The 25,206-nt window shown below is 37.2% G+C and overlaps 3 protein-coding genes across 10 annotated transcripts; all 3 read right to left on the bottom strand.

Moving 5' to 3' along the window:
- Nucleotides 1–108: 108 nt before the first annotated feature.
- On the bottom strand, nt 109–920 carry LOC143428409 (uncharacterized; the record flags this gene model as incomplete). Its single annotated transcript, XM_076903288.1, has 3 exons — nt 773–920; nt 369–690; nt 109–166 (listed from the first exon to the last, which is right to left on the bottom strand). Coding segments are annotated over exons 1-3 (447 nt in total), but the record flags the coding sequence as incomplete, so codon positions are not given.
- Nucleotides 921–4,840: 3,920 nt separating this feature from the next.
- Nucleotides 4,841–17,612, bottom strand: Err (estrogen-related receptor). Of its 6 annotated transcripts, none has more exons than XM_076911074.1 (9): nt 17,464–17,612; nt 7,209–7,355; nt 6,945–7,058; nt 6,743–6,872; nt 6,312–6,533; nt 6,136–6,171; nt 5,828–5,968; nt 5,517–5,719; nt 4,841–5,431 (listed from the first exon to the last, which is right to left on the bottom strand). In XM_076911074.1, the coding sequence occupies exons 1-9, from the start codon at nt 17,473–17,475 to the stop codon at nt 5,093–5,095; spliced, it is 1,344 nt and encodes a 447-aa protein (XP_076767189.1). In that variant the 5' UTR covers nt 17,476–17,612; the 3' UTR covers nt 4,841–5,092. The 6 variants fall into 6 exon arrangements, with proteins under 6 accessions (XP_076767189.1, XP_076767205.1, XP_076767180.1 ...); XM_076911090.1 differs by lacking the exon at nt 17,464–17,612 and adding an exon at nt 14,684–14,930; XM_076911065.1 differs by lacking the exon at nt 17,464–17,612 and adding an exon at nt 13,891–14,218.
- Nucleotides 17,613–17,787: 175 nt separating this feature from the next.
- Nucleotides 17,788–25,164, bottom strand: Dnapol-alpha73 (DNA polymerase alpha subunit B). 3 transcript variants are annotated; one of them, XM_076895462.1, is made up of 7 exons: nt 24,981–25,164; nt 24,337–24,556; nt 24,165–24,213; nt 19,484–19,584; nt 18,609–19,403; nt 18,310–18,525; nt 17,788–18,238 (listed from the first exon to the last, which is right to left on the bottom strand). In XM_076895462.1, the coding sequence occupies exons 1-7, from the start codon at nt 25,057–25,059 to the stop codon at nt 17,920–17,922; spliced, it is 1,779 nt and encodes a 592-aa protein (XP_076751577.1). In that variant the 5' UTR covers nt 25,060–25,164; the 3' UTR covers nt 17,788–17,919. The 3 variants fall into 3 exon arrangements, with proteins under 3 accessions (XP_076751577.1, XP_076751586.1, XP_076751593.1); XM_076895471.1 differs by having other exon boundaries at nt 19,484–19,581; XM_076895478.1 differs by lacking the exons at nt 24,165–24,213; nt 24,337–24,556; nt 24,981–25,164 and adding an exon at nt 22,335–22,642 and having other exon boundaries at nt 19,484–19,581.
- Between the last annotated feature and the right edge of the window lie 42 nt (nt 25,165–25,206).

Here is a 25,206-nt window from a genome sequence, read left to right as displayed (position 1 = left end):
CGCCGGTTTCTTTACCTTAGCTCGTGAAACGTTAGGAATCAAGGAATTCCAGAAAGTATTTTGATTTGACACAGTGGTGGAATCGATTATCGAGTTATCGAATTTCCCGGCTTCCTTCCCCAAGTTTACGCTGGCGGTAGTCCCATCGGTGGACGATACGTTCGAGCTACCGAAATGTATTCGATCAAGAATGATAAAATAATAGACAGAGCGAGCTGACAAAGAAAGAAGGACTATTATCGTTTAACACTATAGAGCGCAATGGTTTCACCTAAATCTAAAATTACACAGCGAAATACGCGATTGCATTGAAAATAAAAAAAAGCAAAGTAAAACCATCGTGCCGCACTCGACTATCGCACACCGACCTGCTCGTACTCCGTGATCCAAACCGTTCGACATCGAAGCGTTCTTCCATTCGAAAGTAAGCAATCGCCAAGATTCTGAAAAGACGACCGAGTTTCTCGAGAAAAACCGGCTCCCTAGGTTGCGCGTCTCGCAGAAGCAGCAACCTTGCCCAGTCCGACTTTAGGGCCCCGAACGGTAAAGCTGTGACCGGACACTTGAACCCACCAATCATCATATCGATCGTTGGTACGTTCTCGAAATCGAGCTTCGACAAGTAATCCTCCAGCTCCTCGATATCGAATTCCAGACAATCGTCCGGCAACGTGCACGAGGTGGTTGCTTCTGAGAGGAAATGCCGTTTTTCAATCAAATAGGTACGTGCAACGGGCACATAAACACGTATGTTATTAAAAGTAACACTTACTAGGAAAGGTAGAGAGAAAGAAGGCTGATAAATAAAAAAGCACACGCGGAACCGCTACTCCCGACATGATTGCTGCGCCAACTGAGGCCGCGTGTATCTACTGTTTCGTTGGAATCGGCACATTTCAAACGTGAATGTTCGCAAATATTCTCGTGGAGCGGGGAGTCCGTACAATTGGAGATTATACATATGCGTATGTGGAAGAACAAAGATCGAGCTTCTTTCCCACTTTATTATTATTCTCCTCTATCGATTTATTCCCTAATGCTCATCGTCGGACATATCATCATTCAACTACACGTATATTGTCTGGTTGCTTGTATAAAAATTATAATTACGCCTAATCAACTGCAGAAGCAGCGTTCCTTTTTTTTTCTTCGCAACAGGTACAATTATTTATACGCTGATCCGAGAGGTAAGTTCGTTCGTTCCGAACGAACGAGGAAAAGAGCAGGTTCTTTCGAAAGAACCATTTTCTGTGTACTTTCGAAGAGAGGAAACGAATCTACCAACTTTGTAAAACACTACTCGTTGTGACGTAGACATGAGAAACATTTCGAGTTTAGGAGTCATTCCTTATATATTACTTAACGCTCGCGCGTGCCGCGAGAGAAGAGTGAACGTGTTATATCTGGTCGAATTTCTTGTTGCAAAACACGCGAATTGGTTAACATTTATCTATCGAGAAATAAACTGATATTAGAATTATTACCTCTTTTTTTTCGCGATGTACATGCACCAGCATGCAAAGCAAACACGCAACTCTCGATTTACAATGCAAGAAATCACTATGCAGTGTTTCTTGACATCGTTATCTTTATTATCATCATCACCATCATCATCATTATCATCATCAACATCATCATCATCATGATATTAATAGTAATATTCTTTTTATCGTTACTATTATTATTATTGGTATTATTATTGTTATTATTATCATCATAATCGTCGTCGTCGTCGTCGTCGTCGTCGTCATCATCATCGTTATTACTATACTGTTACTATTATAATATTTTGCTTCACAAATATACCGACTCGCTTTACTATATGCATTTGTATACGTCTAAATTTGTATCATTTGTTTGCTTGTTGGTTATTTATTGAAACCCTGAGACCATGATTCTACCGCCACGGGCGAATCGACGAATACATAGATATATCATGTGGAGAAAATGTTCGCAAAGAGCAACGTTCAATCGGCATCTCTACTCTGATTCATAAAAATGTTTTCCTGGCCCTATTTTCTCGTTCGCGCAGCACACACCAGAGAATGAATCGAATCGTTCCATTACAACTGACATCGTTGATCAAACATTGGCCCAAAGGCTTTGCGCGATAGACTATGCCCTGCAGCAACGATTCGATCGCTATATTAAATTCGATGAAATCTTCAAAAGTTCAAACGTCGAATACAAAATATCTTTAGGCCTATTTAAAAACCATCCGCTCAAAAAAAAACAAGTGAACATTTTTCCATGAGTGTTTAAAAAGAAAAGAAAAAGAAACTGCTACCTATCTATTGAAATATAAAAGCGCACTCGAAACGCGTACAATTTGATATACAAACTGTTTGCTAGCAGTGATTTAAAAAAATGTTTGTACATTCGATATGAATAAAACAGATTGCGAGATGTTTTGAAACAATGCGCAATATTATCGATAAACGACGAATATCGTAGAAACATCGAGTATCGATTCTTTAACAAATATTCGCATAATCTGTTAAGATAAATGTTTCGACAGATAGTTTCCAGCACTTATATAATCGCAGTAATATTCGATCAACATCAATTAATTTCCCAATTCACAATCAACATTTGGTACTTTACCAAACTTCGCAACCTGAAAGGCAGTGAGGCAAACATTATTTCATTCTTTTATTTTTGCTGTGATTCGTTAATTATAAATAAAGAAAGAAGGAAAAAAAAGAAAAAAAAACCAGAAGAAAGCTGAAAAGTGCGAGCGATACAACAAAAATTCGCAGTGGCTTGAATAGCCATTATCTTTCTCCTCTTCGTTGCATCTTGTCCGTTTAATAACAAGGAACGAATCTACTTAGGTAATCGAGAAAAACTAATGGAGGAAGGACACGCAATACGTAAGCTTTCACTTTCAAATATTTGCATCGTGTATTTAAATGCAGGAGGATTAAACAAAGCTTCGTACGTTAGAAAAATACGATGATGAAATAATACTCGAATAAAGAAAAACTCAAAAGACCGTCGCGGTCGATTGACCAAGAGAAAAATACACTCGCATGTTCCGATATTATTGCACTCTGAACATCACACGAATACAACGCACTTCAAGATCACAAAGTTTCGAGCAACTCGATTCCCTTAACATCTAATTTACTCTGATTTTACTACTTGTTAACTTTTCACTAAATAATTTCTGAATTTCCTTTCTCTAATATCGATTAATCGCGAAACAACGAAAGCTAGAATCTAAAACGCTAGAAATCTTGCGTCTCTTCGCGTGTAATTAACAAATAAAAAGACTCCACTTTTTCTTTTTTTCAATTTCGTTACAATTTTTCCTCCTTTAAGAAATAAAATTTTGCGTGTGATTTTTGGCTCCTACAAGATATTACGATCTCTCGCTTCAAAAAAGCGATATTATGCGCAAGATCTGTGCACAGATCTCGTAACAATAATAGCTAGATAATAAAGATCCCTGAATACGTATAATATAATATAATATAATATAATATAATATAATATAATATAATAATATATAATATATATTCTCCTACTCCCTCTCACTCTCTCTCTCTCTCTCTCTCTCTCACTCACTCATTCACTCTCTCTCTCACTCATTCACTCTCTCCCTCACATACACACACACGCACGCAAACTCTCTCTCTCTCTTTCTCACCTTCTCTCTCTCTCTCTCTCTCTCTCTCTCTCTCTCTCTCTCTCTCTCTCTCTCTCTCTCTCTCTCTCTCTCTCTCTCTCTCTCTCTCTCTCTATGTGTGGCACGCGCGAATAACATTTCGCAATCGTTTCAACAATCAATTAAATTTTTCTTCCACTTTTCCTAAGAACCTGGCAACCTGGCCAAAGGTTCATTCTCGAAACATTATTTTTCCACGATATCTCGTACAAAACAGCATGGCGCTAATTAGAGAACGATCCAGCCATTCTTTCGCTTTTTCTTGCTCACTGTTCACAGCTCTGTTCACGTAATTGGTTCGATTTGTACAACGGCACATACTAAATTCATTCACCTGATACTACATATATAACTATGGATGTTTACTGCAGTACACCACATCGATTTACATTTATCGGTCTTTACATTTAATAGTATTAAACTGTGCAGTGTGTTACTCTATATAAAATGGCATACCTTTTATCAACGCTATTAAAAATAGAGAGTTCACGTTCCACTAATTTCGAAATTGACTGTACTTTTCCTGCTTCTTCTTCCTTTTTTTCTTTTTTTTTATATTTTTTTTTCCTTAGAGAAAAGACACAACTAAAATAACATTCGAATCAGAGCTACGTGTAATTTTGATTAATCTGGTAGTAGTTTGTTAACACGATGCTAACGCTAGAACGTCAAACACCCACAGTTAGTACATTTGCGTTTGATTTTTACCACATCACCGGTTCGGTATTGCGATCTTTACCGATCGGTACGTAAATGAAAACATTTTATTTATTTGGTAGGTTCTTCTGTCTGGCGACAGGTTTCTCATAAATAATCCTAAAGTGAGAGCTCCGGATAAAAGCATCTCGCGTCTTGTACTACGTATCCTATCCTGAAATAACATCGTTTTTCTCTGTACCTGTAAAAGGGGTACTCGAAAAGGAAAGTTTGGTTATTTCGACAAAACAATGTGCCTGCTATCTTAAACTGTCTCGCGAGTTTCAACTACTGCTGATATCACTGGCCAAAGCTCCACCACGTTCCAACAGCTTTCGCGTTTGAAAAATAAAGACTTTTCGTTTTTTCTCTTTTCTCTTAGATTTTTTTTTAATTTTTCTCTTTCATCTCTATGAGAGTTTCCCTCTCTCTCTCTCTCTCTCTCTCTTTCTCTCTCTTACACACAAATCTCTCTCCCCCCCTCTCGCCCTCTTTCTCTTAAAGGAAACGAATATAAACTGCACAGTCTTCGTTTCATTTTGCATTTCACTGTCACTCTCACCGTCTTCCGCAGATACGTACTGTAGGGGCATAACAGAACGCGTGCCCTTCTCACTGTTGCGTCAACGTATAATAAATATAACGTTGATATTACATACTCGGTAACAGTGATTCTATAGAGTCCTTAATACGAATGTTGTTTAAGATCGCGTTCGTGTTGGAACTTCATCGGTAATAAGCAGCTTCTAACATTTCTACGAAGAGCTTGTTCATCGGTACTTTGCCCGTTCGATAGACGCTAGACCAAAATCTTCTAACAATTCCATCAACCTGTCTGAGGCTAGGTAACACTAGGAACATGTTTTGGGTGGCACGAAGCGCTTGCCCCGGTCTTAGTGCCGCCACACAATCTGACAGAGAATTCAAGATAACATCACGGAAGCAATAGAGCGCCTGCGGTTCGTCTGACTTCGCATCACTGTTCGCCAATATCAATGCTTTCAATACATAATATTCTTCTCTGGCTAAGCCCAATCTTTGGAGCCTTTCGACAATCTGAATACACTGTTCAACAAGAAAGAACACGCGTGCATGTACTCAAGAGGTACACGACGAAACGGAATCATTGAAACGAGGAAACGATACTTACATGCGTGTAAAGTTCTGTACAGTGACACTCGCGTGCCAGTCGCTCGTCAAGGGTAAAATCTTGGGCAAACCTTAATCTACCGTTATTTGGCATGCTCCTCCACGCTAAACTAAACGTTAATATCTCGGCCCACGTACTCTGTAGAAGTCGCATTTGGTCGTTTAAAGGTAAACTACTGAATCCAGGTATCTGCTTTGCCCAACCTACGGTTAGAAGGGGGTTCAAATTACACGTACGGTAGCTTAATCGTATTTGAAATTAATCGTATTTAATATGAACGTAATTAGTTAAGACCGAACGATATACATTACCGATTATACCGACTAATTCTCGATCGTACAAGTCGGATAACTGTCCAAGTATTCTCTGATCTGTGTCGAGTGTGTGCGAAAGATTGGAAACCTGTAGCATGTCGGGTTCACAGGCAGCCAAAGCTTCTAGCATTTTATTATCTATCAACGAATAGAACAATTTACCATTTGAGCATGCAGTACGCGTTTATATGTATTTACGTTAGATGCAAGATGATTTCGTGTCACGCCCAAGAAATTTACTAACGAATCAAAGTATCCGACTTCGAATATAATATGTAAAGTGAAAGGAGCCTTAGATAGCTTACTTATTATTTCGTTAGAAGCTCCCGTCGTTACGTTTGCTAGAAACAATAAAATATCAAACACTTAATCGTGTCTACCTTGAGGTGTGCTAGTGCGTGTTTACTATACTGATGCGATCGCGCGATCGAAACGTGATATTTATAAACACAAGGTTTGATTAAAAAACAAGAAAAATCACCTTCCAACCGTTCTGTTTTCACCAGCGTGTAGGGATCGGTGGATCTTCTATATTTTTGTCTCCCCCCTCGGACACGATCCAATCGGACACCTTCTTTCAACATGCCTTGTCTAAGGCACTTTTGAAACCTACACGCTTGACACGCTTTCCTTCTGCGTTTGTTTATTTCGCATTCCCCGTTCGCTGGACACGTGTACTCGATGTTACCTGTGAAATTACTCGCTATTTTATTGTAATATACGTGGTTCGCGTCCAGATAGCACCGATCTCGTATTGTAATTTCACGTACGTAGCTCCTTTCGAATCGATTCCAAGTCGAAGAAATACATAGGACGAAGGTAGAAAAAACATATCAAGATGCTATGGTGCTACCTGGAAAACTCTTTGGAAGCGAAATAATATTTCTAAAAGCGAGGAGAAACTCTCGTTACCTTGTATAGTTCTTTTGAAGAAAGCTTTGCACGCTTCGCAAGACGCGACTCCATAATGAAACCCGCTTGCTACATCCCCGCACACCAGGCAAAGCCTTCTAGGTATCATGTCCTCCTCTTTTACGCCTTCCTAAATAAAATGAAACATTTCGCGTTATTCGAATAATGAAAAGATTAGCTCGCGTTACAACCGTCTCTCTACCTCTGGTGTTCCTAAAGGTTGCGTGGTCGATGAACAATGATGCATTTCCGGACTACCAGGACTACCTCCTCCGCCACCGTAATCCGGTGGCACCTCTATTTTACTGCAAATCACCTGAAACGCGACCTAAGTTGCATCAACAATGATGACGTTATGTGAACGCGATGCGTTCCATTTCTTTCAAGTTATTTTACATTTTCAATCGGGTCTCACGAATCGCAATAAGTCTCACTCGACCGTAAAAAGTACATGTGCCCAAAATACCTCTTGATGTTGAAGAGTGGTAGTCGGTGAACAGACTTGATAGTTTTGCGTAGGTGTCGTAGGATTCTCGACTTCTTGTTTAATGTTCGCCATGGTCCGATTGTTTCCTATCATACTTTCGGTGCCGCCACCGGGCATCATATAAACCTGAAACAATCGTACAAACGTTTCACTGCTCACTGTCCCTTGTAACGCTTTTAAAACTCTTTCCCTCGATGTATCATTTCTTTCACCCGGCGTTTGCCATTTGTTTCTTCTCGATTAAACATTACGCGTGAAATATGTACGTGTGCGTGATAACAAACCCTCCCACCCGAACCTATTTTACTGATACGCATGTACATAACTGTAAAGAGATACGGCAGTGGAGCGGGTTAGGCAAATCGTGGCGAACACCGAAAACCAGAAGAGACAGAGTCTGCTTTGCAGTCAGCTGCACCTTTTTTTTTCTTTTTTTTTTACTGCTATTTTTAAACACGACCAACGCCTCAAGCATTTTTAGAATTGACTTCAGAAAATTCGCGATACGTAGAGCATCGATGTTCCCCGGGAATACGAGCGCGGATTGTTCGTTGAATTAGTTGTTCTGTATTGCCGTAAACGCAAAATATAATCTACCAGTTGGCAATTCTGTAAAAGAAAAATGAAAAACATTTCTTTGATTATACCCGTGGTCAGGGCACGATGTTGATTAAAATCCAGTAAAATAGTTTGATGATAGTTCGAAGAGCTAAATTTGTAGAGGGGAGCCGCCGCGCGAACAGAGTTCCCGACGAAGGAGGAATCCTTAAACGAACGGTGGTTAGGGGCTATGGTGAACAAAGTAACGGTGAAAGGATTGCGTAAGCCTGTTCCTCTGCGCGCCCTTCCGCCCCTCTGTGTCGTATATTAAATGCACACAGAAAGAGGGTCGAGGGAAAGAGGAAGGAGCGCGTAGCGTCTGGTTAGCCTTGAACTTGACTTTTCTCTCAGATGCAGTTACCATCGTTTGCAACAGCTCGGGACGCCCGTCTCGAGATTTATACGCTCTGCCAGACATGATCTATCTCTTACCGTTGGCGAACCCTTATCACGTTCGAACGCGACCATTTACAACCAAGACGTCGTTCGCTTCAATTTCTTCGTAACAAACGCGTATCATCGATTTCATTATGGTTTCCGTTAATATCCGCGTACCAACGAAATTGTTCGTTTATTTCGCGAGTAAAACAAGTGTCGATAGGGCGAACGAGAACAACAAGGTAGAACGGTAGCAAGAGATTAAAGGGGGAAAAGGAAACAAACAAAGCATCAAAGCATCTGGTTAACCTCGAACCTGACTAGCCGTGCGAATTGCTTCGCACGCGTGTCTCCCACGTTCAGATTAATGAAATAAAAACTGACGCCGTGCACGATACACTGCGAGCGAGATACGTAACGACGAGCGTAAACGATAGCGATACAACTCGCTGCGACGACTCCGAACGACTCCTCGGAAGAGTCGGAAACGTAAAACGCTAACAAATCGATGGGGGAGAAAAGAGAAAGTTGTTTAACGAGACAAAGCAGAGCACAGAGGTTGCGTAACCACGCGTTTATTCGGAATCAGCACCGCTTCTGTCGCGTTTTCTCCCATTCTATGAGACTCCTTTATAAACCTGTTCGATTAAGCAGTTACTAAAGCGCAGACGGAAGGAAAGATCATGGAATGGAAAAAGAGAGAAGTGAACGTATCGCTTGGTATCTGGTTAGCCTTGAACTTGACTTTTCTGTGAGAGAAGCGGCCACGTTCGCGAAGGCCGCAGAACCGCGCTAACACACAATTTTAGCCGCCGAACTCCGACGGAAACGGCCGACTCTCGCGACCTTGAGTACCTCTGTGTCTGACTCTCTCTCTCTCTCTCTCTCTTTCTTCTTCTTCTTTCCATCCCTTACTGTCCCGTACATCCCGTACGTTATCCTCTCTCTCGCACGTGTACGCGCGCACACTTTTTCTCGGTTCGACTCTCATTTTAAACTTTCTTTATATATATATATTATATATCATACGCGTGTATTGTTCTGTTTTGGTTGGTTGCCTCGTGTTTAGATTCCTTTAGCGTCAACGATGGACAATAAATATCCACAGATGTAATAATCGATAATTATCAAACAGCTTGATACTCGGCTATCGATACCTATCAATTACTTCCGGCAGTTGAAATGTTTTAAAATTTATTTATTCTAAACAGAAGAACCCGTCACACTTTTCTCGACGAACCATCACGTTTTACGCGAGATCTTCTTAGCGATCATTCTGCTCGATAATACCAATGCTTTCTTCGTTGAATCCTTAAGACCTGCATACCTTGAAATTCCCGTGAAATCGTTGACTATATTACATTATTCCACTCAAGCTATCTCAACATGTGTAACACGGAGAAGAATCAAGGTCCTTAAAGCTATTTCGTTTCAGGATCATTCTGTGTTATGTGCTATATACACACGCATACACACGCATTACCTAAACGGATAAAAAAAAAACGAAAACGAAAAATGAAGTCTGTAACCGCGCATCAATTTTTAGAACAGGCCTTGACCTAAATATCGATTACATCCATAGTATCCGTAATTTTTTCCTATCACGATAATGCGGTGCAAAAATGTCTCAATAATAATTCCATTCAATATTTAAGGATATTTAAGGATATTTAAGAATCATTCCACGGTACTATCGAGCGTTTCAAGTTATAGGTAGAAAATCAACGAACTAAAGTGTAATCCTGGCGTAGAAAAATTCTATAGGTGGATATAGAAATTTTCAAGGTACATACATGTATGTGTTAAACTTGTCCAGCTTCTTTTTAAACTGATCGATTATGTAAGTAAAAGAAAAAACTTAGCTGGCAGAAACGAAATAAATAAAAAGGAGCCGTCAATGGAAAAGAAAAAATAGATCGATCGCAGCACTTTATTCGAATCGAGTAAAATTCTTGCTGCTAATTCTATCGCAGGTTGAAACTAATTAGAATTTGACAGGAATGGGCATATACGAATGCAGACTGGTAAACATTAAAGAGGCGACATTCTATCAAGATAAATTAACTACGATTAACATCGACCGAGTGTTTGTGGTATAGATATAGATAATCTGCAGATGATTCCCTGTATTGTCCGACTGAAAAATATATAACACGTGAATCTCGAACGATCGCACTCGGTGATACACGACTCGAAGTGGAACCAGATATCTTACAATTAGTCGTTCGATTGAATGACGCCCAATTTTTTTGCGAAACGATACTCTCGCTGAACGGAACTGTTCCTGGATTACGTAATCCTGTTCAGATAACTCGAGAAACCAGCACGAGATCGAAGATGATGAAGAGGAACCGGACACCAAGCTATTTTCTCGAGTTACGGCGGATGTTTACTTCCTTCGGATAAATTTCTGTCAAAAGAAAAGAAAATCGTAGCATGCACGGCGTATCCACGGAATTTCCGCAACGAGCTGATCGCGACAATCCTGAATTATTACATCGCTCAATGTTGCAATATTACGACTATACGTAGGTGGTTACAGAATTAGAAGTTCAGAGAACAAATCGATTTCCCTAGGGATGAAGACCCTGGGTCGCGGTCAAGGCCAAACCTTTGGTAATAACTATTGTTCCGATTTCGCCGCAAATTTATCGAATAAAACCAGAAGGAGAATGTAACGACCGGTCGGCCAGATAACCAGAAACTTTCTCTCTCTCTCACTTTCGTTCACTTTAATTTTGAAGTTTCATCCACGATACATACGTAAGCATGTACATAGGTCGAATCGGCAATATTAAACGTAAAAAATGTCTTTGTTCTTGGATACAACTTTTTATGTACGTGAACATTTTGAATGAATGTTACTTTTTTGAGTTCGAATCGTTCGATAGGATCGGCTTAACTTTTATTCATTTTCCCGTTTCAGCGAGCCTGGGACGGAAGAAAAGAACGAAAACAGAAAACGATAGCAGACGCATACATCTTCCGAACTAAAAATTCACACGTAAGAGAATTTGGTCTGTTTCGCACATTGTCCAAGGTTAAGGCTGGTTTCACTCTGAAATGACGTCACCGACATGTCTCGTAGCTTGAAATTTATCGAGCGTGTTCCTTAACAAACCAGACACCGCATCATCACCGCGACCTGCGCAGCCAATCGGCGATCGCGGTAGTCTATCAGCAGGCGCCCCACCGTGCCCACCATTCGATATGAAAACCGAACAGCGTACTTCGCGGACAATTACGCTTGCATCGCCAGATCGCGCGCGCTCTAAACAGGTTTCCCAAATTTCATCTCGATACTCGTACGTACGCTCGTTCGTAATCGCTGTAAAGCGCATGCTGTTTTTGTCGCTCGAATCAATCTGTATACGCGTAACATACTAGTATGCACTTAGTCGAATGTGAATGAATGCGCGAGTGCTCGCAAGGATCGCGCGTAATTTCGCATATAGTGTAAGCGGTAAGCGAGATACGAACAGAACGAATTTAAGCCGGAGCAAGGTCTCCGTTACGAGTGCACCGGGGGACTTGATACCACGTGCAGCCACACGATCTCTTATAATTTTCCTTCGTCGTAAAGCTACTGTTTTAAACAGTTTTCGCTTTTCTTTTTTCCGTTTCTTAACCCATCTGAACTGAATTCCTATAAATCCAATATTCGTCAAACGAACAACTTATTAAAAATAGCTTCGAACGGATAGACGTTTATCGTAAAAATAAATCATCTCTATCACGCTTTGAATCCGCAAGCGTTAGTAGAACGGTCTTACGTACTTTAAGAAGCAATCGGGCCGCAGATTTGAACGATTTGAAATCATTCTCTAACATAAAGGTAAGGGTCGGATCCCAAAAATATCGGCTGACGTATCATCCGCGTGATGAACTTTTTTTTTTCCTTTTCTTTTGCGCGGTGGTCCTTTCTCCCGTAGAACCTGCACTTCATAATTTTATTTTCGTCACAGTCTCAGCCAATCGCGGCGACCCGATGGCATTACCTGTACACGTTTCGCGTGCCATCGAACTTAAAATTTCGCGAGATTAAATTATCTTTCGTGCCAACGATAAAATAAGCTAATATTTATTTCGAGAAAAGAAATCGTATTATCAACATCGACATCCGATAGATTTCGATTCAAAAACGTCTCACCTTCGTGCTTAACGAAATAGTAGGTAACAAAAAGTCAAAAGTAAAACAAACGATTCCGATTGTTTCTTTGCAATTTACGCACGTGGAGTTGCGTAAGGCCAATATCGCGTGGGTGTAGATGCATATACGCAATTTTTGACATATTCAACTAACGGCTCCATCGCTCCATCTACGAGCCACCAAATGAAAAAGAAGAGATTTTTTTACTTCCGACTAACCTATTCCCGTTAACGTATACATCGGAAAAATTGTACAAGAAAGTAACAAATAGTACGTACATACATATGTGTATGTATTATGTAGCGTGTAACCTTAAATAAATTTTATGAAAAATTCTCTACCAGTGATTCAGAGCTCCCTGAACAGATTGGCGTGAAATTATTTTTATTATATTCGTTATCGTTGAACATCATTGGTTGTATATCGGAACGTGCAAAATTAATTTATTGGAAAACAATTGAAATGGTTTAAAATAAAGCTAAAGATAATCGTTACGCGTCTACTATTTTTATCTCTATTTTTATATTTCACGGTTAATCGTACGTATTTTCCATGTTCTACCTTTCGAATTGTACCAATCGCTACTTGTGTAATGCTTGTAATTTGAAGAAAATGACAACAATAATTAAATGAAATTCCGAGAAAGAATTAAAACGCGTATACGAGTGAGTTTGGAAAACGTATTTGGTAAAAGTTTCTCGTCCACAGTTACTTGCCGTGCTATTTCACAATACTCAAAACAAACTAGTTTTTCATGACAACATTTACATTCGATAGAACACGATAGTATACACGATATGTGTACGCCGTATAATATAGCAAGTTAAATATGGTATACCTAAAATATTTCAAGTCGCACGCGCATGTCTTATGGGGGTATCGCAAGTGAAATAATTACAACAATCGTATCTATATTCAAATATCTACCTGTATTAAATCGAACCTTTTCGAATTAAAAATATGAACTAATTATAGAATCAAAACAATTGCGAATCAACGGTAACATCGCTGAAAACTGGCAGGCGAGGAAAAATGATCGGCGAGTTACAGGATAGATTACCTAACAGACACGTCGTAACGTAATAACCGAGTTGTCGTTAGAGCCAAGTGACGATACACGAACAATGGTAATATATGTAATTTCCATTGTATCAGAAAATAAACGAATTCGAATATGCCATGAACATCAGCTGTAATTGACGCTATCTATACACGTGAAAATTCATCTGATTTGTAAAAATTCACTTGACTGGATCAATGGAAAAAAAGAATGAAAATTCACCGCACAATTAAAAACAACGCATCTATGTATCTTTATAATTCGAGGTAAAAAGGTACACGACCTACTCTACCCTAAAATGCACTCTATCGTATAATTCTTTAAGGACTCTTGCTTGGATATAATTGAAATTTTGTTCGGCATTCGATCAACCGATTAATAGAAAACCACTACGCGACGCGCGCGCAGCAACGTAAACAAAGCCACGAGATCGAAGAAGAACAAGAGAGAGGTTATGTGTCGGAAGCACCTACCACGTCGTACATCCAGGCATCCATGTTTTGTCCAATTTTGACCGTAGAAAGAAGACGAGGTTGTCGTTTCCACTTACACTTTTCTACAACGAAAAGAAAAAATGATCGCGATGCCGAAGATCCAGGCACTCATGAAGAACACGGATAGACACACGCGTACATACACACTATACCCCTTCCACGACCTTAACGGCGCGACGAGCCGTACACGACTGACGGCAATTCAGAGAATACGGTAATACACGGAGCGAGCCGATTCTAACATCGGGCGCCCACGATCTCGCGAAACACATTTCTTACGCTAATTTACCTTATCACTTAGGGCATGTCTTTGATAAAGATTTCTCCACCTACTATCCCACCTATATTCGAGTTAACTAAAAGAATAGCCTTTTTATAATCGACATACAAAGAATAGAAAAACAATTTAAATCATCTTCTTTGAGCTATCCTATAAAAAAACGCTTTTCATTTGCTCACGGAATTAAATCGGACTCTATTTATCGATGATAAAATCACCTGGAGACTACATACCTCGATATACAACAAATCGTATTACCATTCCATGTGAATACAGACCGAACATAGGCATAGATATCGTGATAGTCATAATCAATCTACGATAAACCGTTGATCTTGAAGCTACTCCGAAATAAGTCATTTTACAAAGTAAATCTCTTCCTACCGCGTTCATAAATGCGTTTTTCTACATAGGAGAGTGAATCGATGCGTATCAAACGAATGATTCTACGTTTGATAAAGATTTTAACAAAAGAAGCATATCTCTACGTACGCGTATAGGGCGAATGAATTTTTAAACGAATAGATAGATCGATCGAGTCTCAAAAAACTTCCTTTACCCCCATGGTCGAAGCAGTCCGAAGCTGCTTGAGCTTAAGTTGATACGCTACTGGCGTAATGCGTGATACAAGTATATATGTATCGCGATAACAGGGTGAGAGTGAGTAGGAGGCGGGGGCGGTGGCTGTGGGGCCTATGACGGCAGACCAGTGACGGTGACTGTGGTGGCGGTGGCGGCGGCGGCGGCGGCGGCGGCGGCGGTGGTGGTATTGGAGGCGGCGGCCGCTCCGCCGACGAGAAGGGAAAGGAAGGTAGTCGGTGGCCTTGAACTTGACTGCCGCCGTTTTAACGCACAGCCGTCGCCCGCCCAAAACAGCCCACCAGCATTGACTCTAGAGTTTTCATCTGCCAACACCCATCTCCCCCGTTCGTTACGTCGAACATTTGGCTGTTTTTCCTTGGCAAAATCACGGATGATCGCAACAAAAAAAAAAAAATAGAAAAAAAATAGCAGTCTAAGAATAACAAGAATTAGAGTGTAAATAAGAAACGTAAGACGAAAGCCATGGTCGGAAATTACATTTCGCACGTCGCATCGCATCGCGTTGTAAAATTTGATAAACATTCTGAAGAAAAACTAAGCGTTCGTAAACAGCATACCATAAAACGTGTGAAGTTTTATGATCTACGTGTTCAGATTATTCAAGTGTCTCCTTATATTTTCCGTAAAAGATCTTACGACGTTTCCTTGAATTATTTCTTTTTGTCTTCGTGAACGCACAAATAAAAAAAATTTGTACGTACGTATCAAATAAAGTCGCTCGTATGTATCTGTGATGATACAGTTATTGTTTTTTGGACAGATTATACATAATAAAAACTATTACGTAACTGTATCACGCGTATTTTTCATATTTCCACATACACACTTAATACGGAAGATTTTTGTCAGAATCAGTGTATTTGAATTAAATGTTGTAAAGTGGCCATGCAAGTTTATAATTAATATCATAATTCTATACATCATGGAAGATATTGTATGGAGTGCAAAAGTATTGAAAACTTGACAATATTAAGAATAATATTTTCGCACAATAATCCAAGTGTATCACTTGAGAAAAAGATCGAGAAAAAAAAGCCAGATCCAGCCGATGAAAGTAACTAGTAAAAATATGGCCAAGAGTTGAGGTAGGTAGGCTACTCAACTAACCGGATCGATATGCCACTCTCGCTTTCTTATTTTCTCAATACTGTGCTATATCTGTGGATTTTTATGCAAATTCCGACACTTTCTATGAAACCTATTAAAACCTACACTGACCTTTACATATGTACAAAATTAAAGTTTTATTCAAATTATTACATACATTTCTAAGAACATTTTTAAATGAATTATTTTGACTTTAGTACTTTTTAACACTCCTGTGCATAGTAAACCTGAACAATGAAATGAAATTACACACACGTATAATTCATGTTGTTTCAATTATATTAATTTCTCTTAATTACTTGTATTTTTACGTAGATCAGAGAAGACATAGAATGTAGTATAGCGAAAATAATTTCTTATACACGTACACACGCATATATATAATATATATTGAAAATAAAACGCTTTTATAAAAAATATTTACAGAAATGATCCTTTTATTCTTTTCCATACATAAATTAGTCAAACAAAGTGTCGTTTAAATATATACAAATAAAATATTTTTTAATTTCAAAAATAAAACGCTAAACAGTCGGTAATAGAGAAACTTCTAATTTCATCTGCCGGTATCATTTCTAATATTATAAAATCAAATAAACTAATCTTTAAAATTATATTGCCATCCCATTAGTTGTCTTTTAAAAAAATAAGTAGACAGTGTCTCCTAAACTCCTAATGCTACAATGAACTTAAAGAGAACATTAATTGTAAAGTAGAAAATCATATTTATTAATTATATGTAAGTTAAACGCGTTTTCAGTCATATAAATAGAAATATTTAAAATCTTTAAATAATATTCAAATCATCGAGAGAGAGAGAGAGAGAGAGAGAGAGAGAGAGAGAGAGAGAGAGAGAGAGAGAGAGAGAGAGAGAGAGAGGAGGAAAGAAATGCAACATGATTAAAAGTTGCCTATAAAAAAATGAAATTTTTTGAAAAAATAGTTGTACATTTTAGTTCAATTTTGGTGTAGTTATTGTTGTAGCATATCAACCATTCACAAAAACTAATTACCTTATACACATATATCTAACAAAACATAATTCGTTTTTCTCGATACAACATATTTTCATTGAATAATAAAATTATCAAATGAAATATTATAGTTAAATAATCAACAGCAGTTTAATATTTGGTATTAGAACGTTGATTTAAAAATGATAAGAAGCATAGTGCAGGAAGGGCATCGAATTCTTATTTATCGCCACATGCTTGATTTCATAACTCTCGTTTTTTTTGGACGAAAAAAATCAAGGCCATAACAGCAATTATGAAACCCGCGTACTTGATTTGAAGATTACAAAATAAAATCAAATGTTAAATTGTATCATTGTAACGACGCGTAACACGCACGATGATCTGACCGAAATAAATTTAAAAGTGAACCGCGAAACATGAAATAATCGCAAAAAATGCAATATACACAGGAAGATGTAAACGAATTTATAACAAAGATGGCGGAATAAAATTTGGCAGATCGTTGATGCCTAATTATCTTTCATTATTTCGAAAAAAGCTCAACGGAAACAGATTAAAAATGTAACACAAAGTTGGACGACTTACCTCAGTACTCATACGCGTTTTTGTATATCCATCAGAGATTTAAAATTTTCAATCACAGAGAAAATATTGGATCAATGGCCGATTCCACAACTCACGAAAAGCAGAAAACTCGATGGCTCCGATTGTTGCGCGTGTGGCGCCATCGCACGTTTACGACGCAGACAAGAATTACGAACTTGAATACAACGAGTGCTAACCTCTAACGGATACCCAACAAACTCCACATCCTACTCCTAACCAAGTCTCCATTCACTCATCTAAAAAAAAATAAAAATACACAAGGTAGTCAACGTATGAAATCAAAGCAAAGAGTAGAAATTATACAATGCTTCTTTTTATTAATATTATACTTTAGACATGAACCTGAATTTTATTTAGTGTACTTGAGAGACAGAGAGATTATAATACTAGAAGCAGTGAAAATATAACAATAAATAGAGGAATATTAACGACCTATTAAACTTTTGCAATTTCGCAGGACACTTTGTTTGGATTCCACTTTCCATCGTACACAGGTCGTATGCATAATTTAGCGTAGATATACTTTTGTAATCGCTCCGGATTTATAACAAGGCATTCGTTCACTGATTTAGTATAGTATTTAATGTCAGAAGGTAAAATCAAAATATGTGGTTGTCGTTCAAAGCAACCGTATTTTCTCCAAAGTGCTACATCAAAATTTAACCCACGAAAAGGAGGAAATACTGGATAAAATGTAGCCTGAGATAATATATGGTCGGCCAAACGACCGATCCTATCCATTCCAGGTGTATTCCTAAAAATAAGGAACATTCAGACAAAATTTACCTATCGCATTACCTAGATACATACTGTCTAGTCACTTACGATACTTCTTGTTGCGCGACGTGTCTAAACACATCCACTGATGTTACTCCTATATGCAAACCTTCTATGTTCATTATACAGGGATCTGGTAAAGGACAGAGGTTCGCCATATTTGGTCCAACTTTATTAGCATTTATAACATACTCCGGCGTCGGAAAGACAGGCTCGTGATGTACATCACGATTCGAAGATACGAGTACAAGGCGTGTTATTGTCCTAGAATGAAAATATTTTCTTTAATTGCGATTTAGCGATTAATTGCGATAGCAATAAAACAATGTTTTCTCTCGGTGATATACCCTTTTAAATGTTGTAGAATCTTCATTAAAATTTTATCAAAAATATCTTGATAATTATCTTTCACGGTACACTTTACAATTTCGGGATGCGTATATTCTATAAATGGTCCGATTAATATTAACACGTTAGGTTCCTCTTCTGCAACGCGTTCCATAAGATCCCATAGCGGTTGATAATTCAAGTTGTCGGAAGGTGTAAACGGACCAACCGCAACGTAAATTTTAATATCGTTCGACAATTTTGGTACGTCAAATAATGGTGCATATCCCTTAACGAACAACTGTTTAGCTACTAGAACCTGTCCAGTAGTGCATATGCCCTCTACTGCGACTACTTGACCCGAAAAAACTGAGTAATGTTTAATTTCACTAAGATCTAATTGTACAATGGGAGCTATTTTGGCACCCTTAGGTCTTTTCGAACCTTCCAGCAAAACACTTTTCCTACCATTCGTTTTATCGACTTTTATACATATTCTGCCCCATGTTCTAAACGTTACTTGACTTTTACACGCTACGTTCCTCACGTAACGAACTTTGGAATCGGCGGGTTCTATTTTGTTCCAAATATAGCATAATTGTTCACCAAAACTTTGGCACCTGCTACTAAGAGCAATTCCTTGTTTGGAAATCAACTCAAACATGTACATTACGTCTTTGGGTACATGGGGTATATTAGCCTTAACGATCGATACTTCGTAATCATTTTGTTTCTTCCAGTCTTTAAGATCCTGACCGAAACATAAAAGAACCTTGCCTCTAACGTTTGTGCTTGGAGCACGATTAGGCACATTCCTATAAAAATGATTGTAAAACATCCTGATTACAGTATAAAATTACAAATACATATAACGATAAGCGATTAGTTTGCTTACGATTTTGATGTATAAATTGACGGTACAAACGTATGGTCCACTGCCCGTAATTTATTATCATTTTCGGTCTCTGTTACAGGACTTCTTGCTCTTTTAATCTGCTTAAAAACAACAAAATAAAATTCTATATAATATAATATGGCGAAGATAAATTTGACTGAAAACAAAATATCGTAATAGTCCGTTTACTACATGTATCATCTCATAATATTCCAAGAGCAAAACAAACAACCGTAGACGAGTATGTATCTAGTCACGAAGCACATTAAAACGTGCACCACATTCATACTCGTCTATGGAATTATCTGTTTTACACCATCGTTGACTAGATGAATAAGTAAAATTTTGTACGGTTTACGCGACAATATCCTAATCATTCATGCAGCAGCGATGTCTGCACCTAAACGTGCTTAATGAGTGTGGATCTAGTCACAATTTGATCACCTGTGCACTAGACCTTCACTCATTTGGCAAATTCAGGGAACCGTTTTGTTTTCTTCTTTTTCTGCCTATTGTCCTCTTCCTTCGCGTAATTGCATCATGTAATGCCGTGTACGTTTCGAACTATTACTGTTAATGCGCAGATAATAAATAACAATAACTACGAGATTAAGTTCGTATAAATGAAGGAAAAACACCATAAACGATCATTTCAAACTGATAACGTTACAGTAATGAAAAATAAATAGTTATTATAGAGCCCGCGTTCGGGAGTCATCATAACGAGATGGGTTAATTGTTGTTAACCTGATCGTTCGTGGTACTTACTTTATTACGTATTCTTTCAATCAAGTTCTGGTTGTTTTTTGTACTTTGCGTTCAATGCTCTTATATGTTAAATATCGAAACCATTTCTCCTCGCGATATCTGGCCAAGTTGCTCGCGTACTTTCAATTTTTCTAAAAACGATCCATTCTTCTGATCGATTTATGTTTTAACATAAGTTATTTAAAATAGATTATATAAAAACGAAATAGCTATAGTTACACTCACGGAATGTACATTAATACATGCGATATTCCGTTGGATAGTAAGGGGAGACGCGAACGGGAAATTTATTTGAACGATACTTGCTGTACCAGATCATGTGAAACTTTGGGTCGATCACCGAGCTGTCCTCTTTCCCCCTCTTTCCTGACGAATACACTCGGAGTCAGAAGACTATTTCTCTCCTTCTACCCCTCTCTCCACAAACTATCCGCCCCTGGCAATCTTTCGCCCCACTGTTCACAGAGATACCGTGGGAAATAACAAGGAGCTTTTGCCAGATACAGTTGTAACATGTCTGAAGAAGTGGTAATATTTCATTCACTTTTCCGATGCGAGTATTGAAATATTTTTCCCCTTTCTCCCTCTTTTCAGAAATATTCTATATCTCTCACTTACTTTGTATGTATACAAGAGGGAACATTGAGAAATTGGAGCAAAGAGAGGAAGATCACGCTGTCAGTTGTTGGTCAATTGTACTTAATTGGTAGATGCGAGCAACTCCCTAAGGAACCGATCTTTCAACCGAGTGCTGTTTAAGAAAGTTACATTTTTATTATTATTTATATATATTTAATTCTACTAACCCTATCAATTACCTATTTATCCAAATCGCATATACTATAGCACGTGTGTCGTATGATTATACGAATGATTACGTATGATGGTTTATTTTTTATAAACATTCAAGTATACAAATAAAGTGTATACGTTTTGTATATTTACGTTAAACAGAGAAAAATATATTGTCCTTCGACATAAGCGAAATGTAGAGTTCTCAATGGGGTTACGAAGTCCGAATATATAGCCCCAAACCAGTACCATTGTATATACATCAACGATGTAAAGAGAAATTATACATAATCAGACTGAGTCGTAATGATGTAATACTTTTGTAAAAAAAATGTCAAAATTTGAAGAAGATACCGAAAGATTCGACCGAACGAGAGATATTCAAGTATACGACATAGTCGCAGCAACAGGTTGTACCGACGCGACGCTCAGAATTCTCGACGAACGGTCGACGACATTCGCGTGCACGCACACAATTTCAATGGATCTCATTTCTTTTTCTCGTACATAATACTGTTTTTATTACATCCAATGTCTGTACTTATGTATGCGTGTGTATCAATGTGAACAAGGTTATCCGTAAACCTTACTAATGTTAGCAAATAGATTTATCGCATATTTCTTGTAACAACATCTGATGATAAGTTTTATGTGAATAAGCAACTTTTCTGCGCTTAACGTGAGACTAATTGAAACGAAATAATAGGAAAATAAAAAAGACTACGTGAAAAATAACAACAGTAGTAACAATAGCAACAGGTCTCTACGACGCGGAACGTTACACGATTGGCGGAATGACTTTCGAGTATGAAATCCATTCAAACCAAATCCCGTAATGGCTGACGCTTTGCTCAGCCGTATCAACATGTAATACACATTGTACATTCCGTTCTACAATAATACTTTACACAAATTGCGTGTTGCTTCACAACAACAAATTTTACACATAATTTACAGTTTAAGTAAAGTGTAAAACCCACAACCATCCGGCAAATCACTGAATAATACACTCCGATTCCGCGTGATGCGCTGACAAGCAAAGCCATGGCGTCTCGATTCGACGCCATCAAGATAATTGGTTGTATGTACTGATTTTTTTTTAAATACGAACAATAAATGTCTTACACTCAAGCGAAACAATTGCTGGTCAAACTGTTGCAGTGTAACTTGATAACTGAAATATGAAAGTACACGAAAGAAACAATGCTTTGTTCGGAAACTCTGTAAGCACGCACGCACGCGCACATCAGGATGATAATGGAGCCTGGGTCCTTGAAAACTGAAATCGTACCCTTTGAAGAAATCTGGTCAACTCTCTTAGATGGAAGGAGAATCCCTCTCTACACGATACAAGAAGGCACACTGTCCTTTTTCCACCAATAGGAACGAATCCAAGATCCCCCTCCATGATAAAATGTCCTTTGTGGGAGACTAGGAAAGGAAGGAGAGGGGATAATGGCGGCGATCTACCTGGACGATTTTTGTGGCGGGAATTACGGTGCTGCAACAAGATTCTACAACAGCGTTTCACTACAGAATTAAGAAACCACCTGCCGAGAAACAGCATTGAAAATTTCACTCATAAACGTACAATATTAATAATAAACATAACGTATTACATAATAGAGATTTACTAGCAACAGTGTATATTGTGCAGTTTTCTGTAAGATTCTCATTTTTTACAATAATGAGAAAAAAAAAAAATATATATATATATATATATATATGTATACATATTCTTCACAAAAATTCCAGAAATGGATTTCAATTGTTACATAAGTTTAGAAATGAATAATATTTGCTAATGCTCTGTAATATAAATCCAAGACCTAGGACAAAGAGTACTTGAAACTAATAAGTTAAAACTACAAAAATTGCTTTTACTTAAACTTGTTTTATGACGAAAATTTAAAAAGAATGGTACAACTATATTCAACATTCAATTCTAGTACATGTACAATTTCTAATTTGTGAATTTCATAAATAAGTATTTTTGATAATAATAAAAGTAAAATAAACGGAATTCAATTTTTCTACATTAAAAATGATATACACATATTTTGGAACTGAAACTTACAAATGCGAATTGAATAGTTAATTAACGAGTTTAAAGATAAAAACAATATAAACTTACAATATGTTATCGATTGCTCACATAACGTGGTTAACTACAATTCCGGACATTTTACGAAGAAAAAGATTCTCAGGTAGAAACCTTACGTCATTGCTACTATAGACCATAGATCGACCATAAAGAATGTGAGACAGTGTTGCCAAAGCGACGTAAATTATTGCAATGCCAAGGTTGATGTTAGATATAAAATATACCCTTTTAACGTAGTTTAATATTTTTCTGAGTATTACAAACTTGAAAAAATACTTATTACGCATTTTACTGCATAAAGAAAAAGCGAATATTTTTTTTTCTGATGCTACATTTATACGAATGTTTATGATTATTACATTTTATTCATTTGTGTAATTTACTAATGCTACTAACTTCCATATATAATATAATACATCGCACTTTTATTTATCATTTGCATAAATGCTAACTATCTACTGAATAGCAATACGAAATATGTATTTTCAAAGTAAATATGATATTTTCAATGAAATGCAAGTGTTTAGGCAAATTACAAAAACAGTGAAATTAAAACATTCTAGAACACGAATAAAACTTTACGAAAAAATTTGGTTATATACGTAAAAAATTTAGGCATACTACTCGTCAAAAGTAATTTCATAAATCTGGCAACAATGTCGAAAGACCCATTGCAGGGGTAGAGACCTTCCCTCTTGAAAGAAAGAATAAGGTGGAACAAGCAGCTTTTGAAATCATCAAAATAGCCCGCTCGAAAGTTTGACAATAGGTCACGCTTTACCGGCAAATACAATGTCATCGTGAGTTTCAGTCACGAAATAAAATATTTTTAAAAATAATTATTACTCATTACTTGTAAACAAATATATTTTAGAAAATGTATCTTAAACATGAGAACTCAAATATATGGTGCATTAATATGTATATGTTTACTGCAAATTTATGTCTAATAATAATATAACTCGGTAAATGTTAAAATAATTCAAAAAATGCTTTACAATCAAAATAAAAACTTACCTTTGGTGTAGAAGATTCTCCAGTGCTGTATATATCCAAAACATTGTTACTAAAATCATATATAACAATTTTATGTAAGGATAATACAAGTGTGCGTGCATTTGTGATATGTGTAAAACGAAGAGAACAAATTTGTTAAATTCGATTTTGATAAAATATTATACAAGGATACATGATTTCTTCTTTAGGTTGTAAATCAATATGCAAATTTGATACTATTTGCGTAGCATCTTCAAGAGAATTTTTACTGTTTTTATTTAATTCTTCCTTTTCAAATTTGATAAGGTCATCTATACCTGGATCAATATTTAAAGAGTGTGGAACTGTGTATGCTATCCACAATTCCACAAATGATTCTTCATCCAAATTATGAGCATGACAAAGCTGAATGCCTAGATAAAAAAGAAACATGTCCTTTAAAGATAAATTAATGTAAATAATTAATATATTATTACTATATCTGTATACTGCAACATATTGAACGTAACAACATATTGAAAACCATATACAAGATTCTGAATATATAAATATATTTTGCCTGTAATTATAGGCACAAAGATTTCAATGATATTATTCCATAAGATAAGGTTATAAACTGGTAAACAACTATTATTAAAATTTAATATATGTTATATTTATATGAAAACATATATAATAGTATTAATAATGCTATGATCAGGAAGCACAAAGAATTTGAAAAACAACAATCTATTAGAAAATATTTGTTATAATTTTTTATCAACAACAGATTAAAAAGTTCATATAGGTTAAGAATAACACTATTCATTTGAAAGAATAAACAATTAAGTAACTTACATTTATCGAGCACAGATTTATCTGAAACATCGCAACCTAAATTAGAGAAGCACAAAATTAACGACTCTTCCGATACCATTTTGCTGTTAACACTACGTTCTTCAGGTTTTTCCCGCCAATTCGATAAATAACTGAACGTGCATGCGCAGTAATTTCGTTATAACCTGTTGCCCCTAGGATATATAACTATTCGCATACTGTCATGTATCTGTACATTCGGTTCGAA

The sequence above is a fragment of the Xylocopa sonorina genome, chromosome 1, assembly GCF_050948175.1.
Source record: "Xylocopa sonorina isolate GNS202 chromosome 1, iyXylSono1_principal, whole genome shotgun sequence".
Lineage (NCBI taxonomy): Eukaryota > Metazoa > Arthropoda > Insecta > Hymenoptera > Apidae > Xylocopa > Xylocopa sonorina.
The sequence above is the reverse complement of the archived record's forward strand: the minus strand, read 5'-3'. Positions and strand labels throughout refer to the sequence as shown.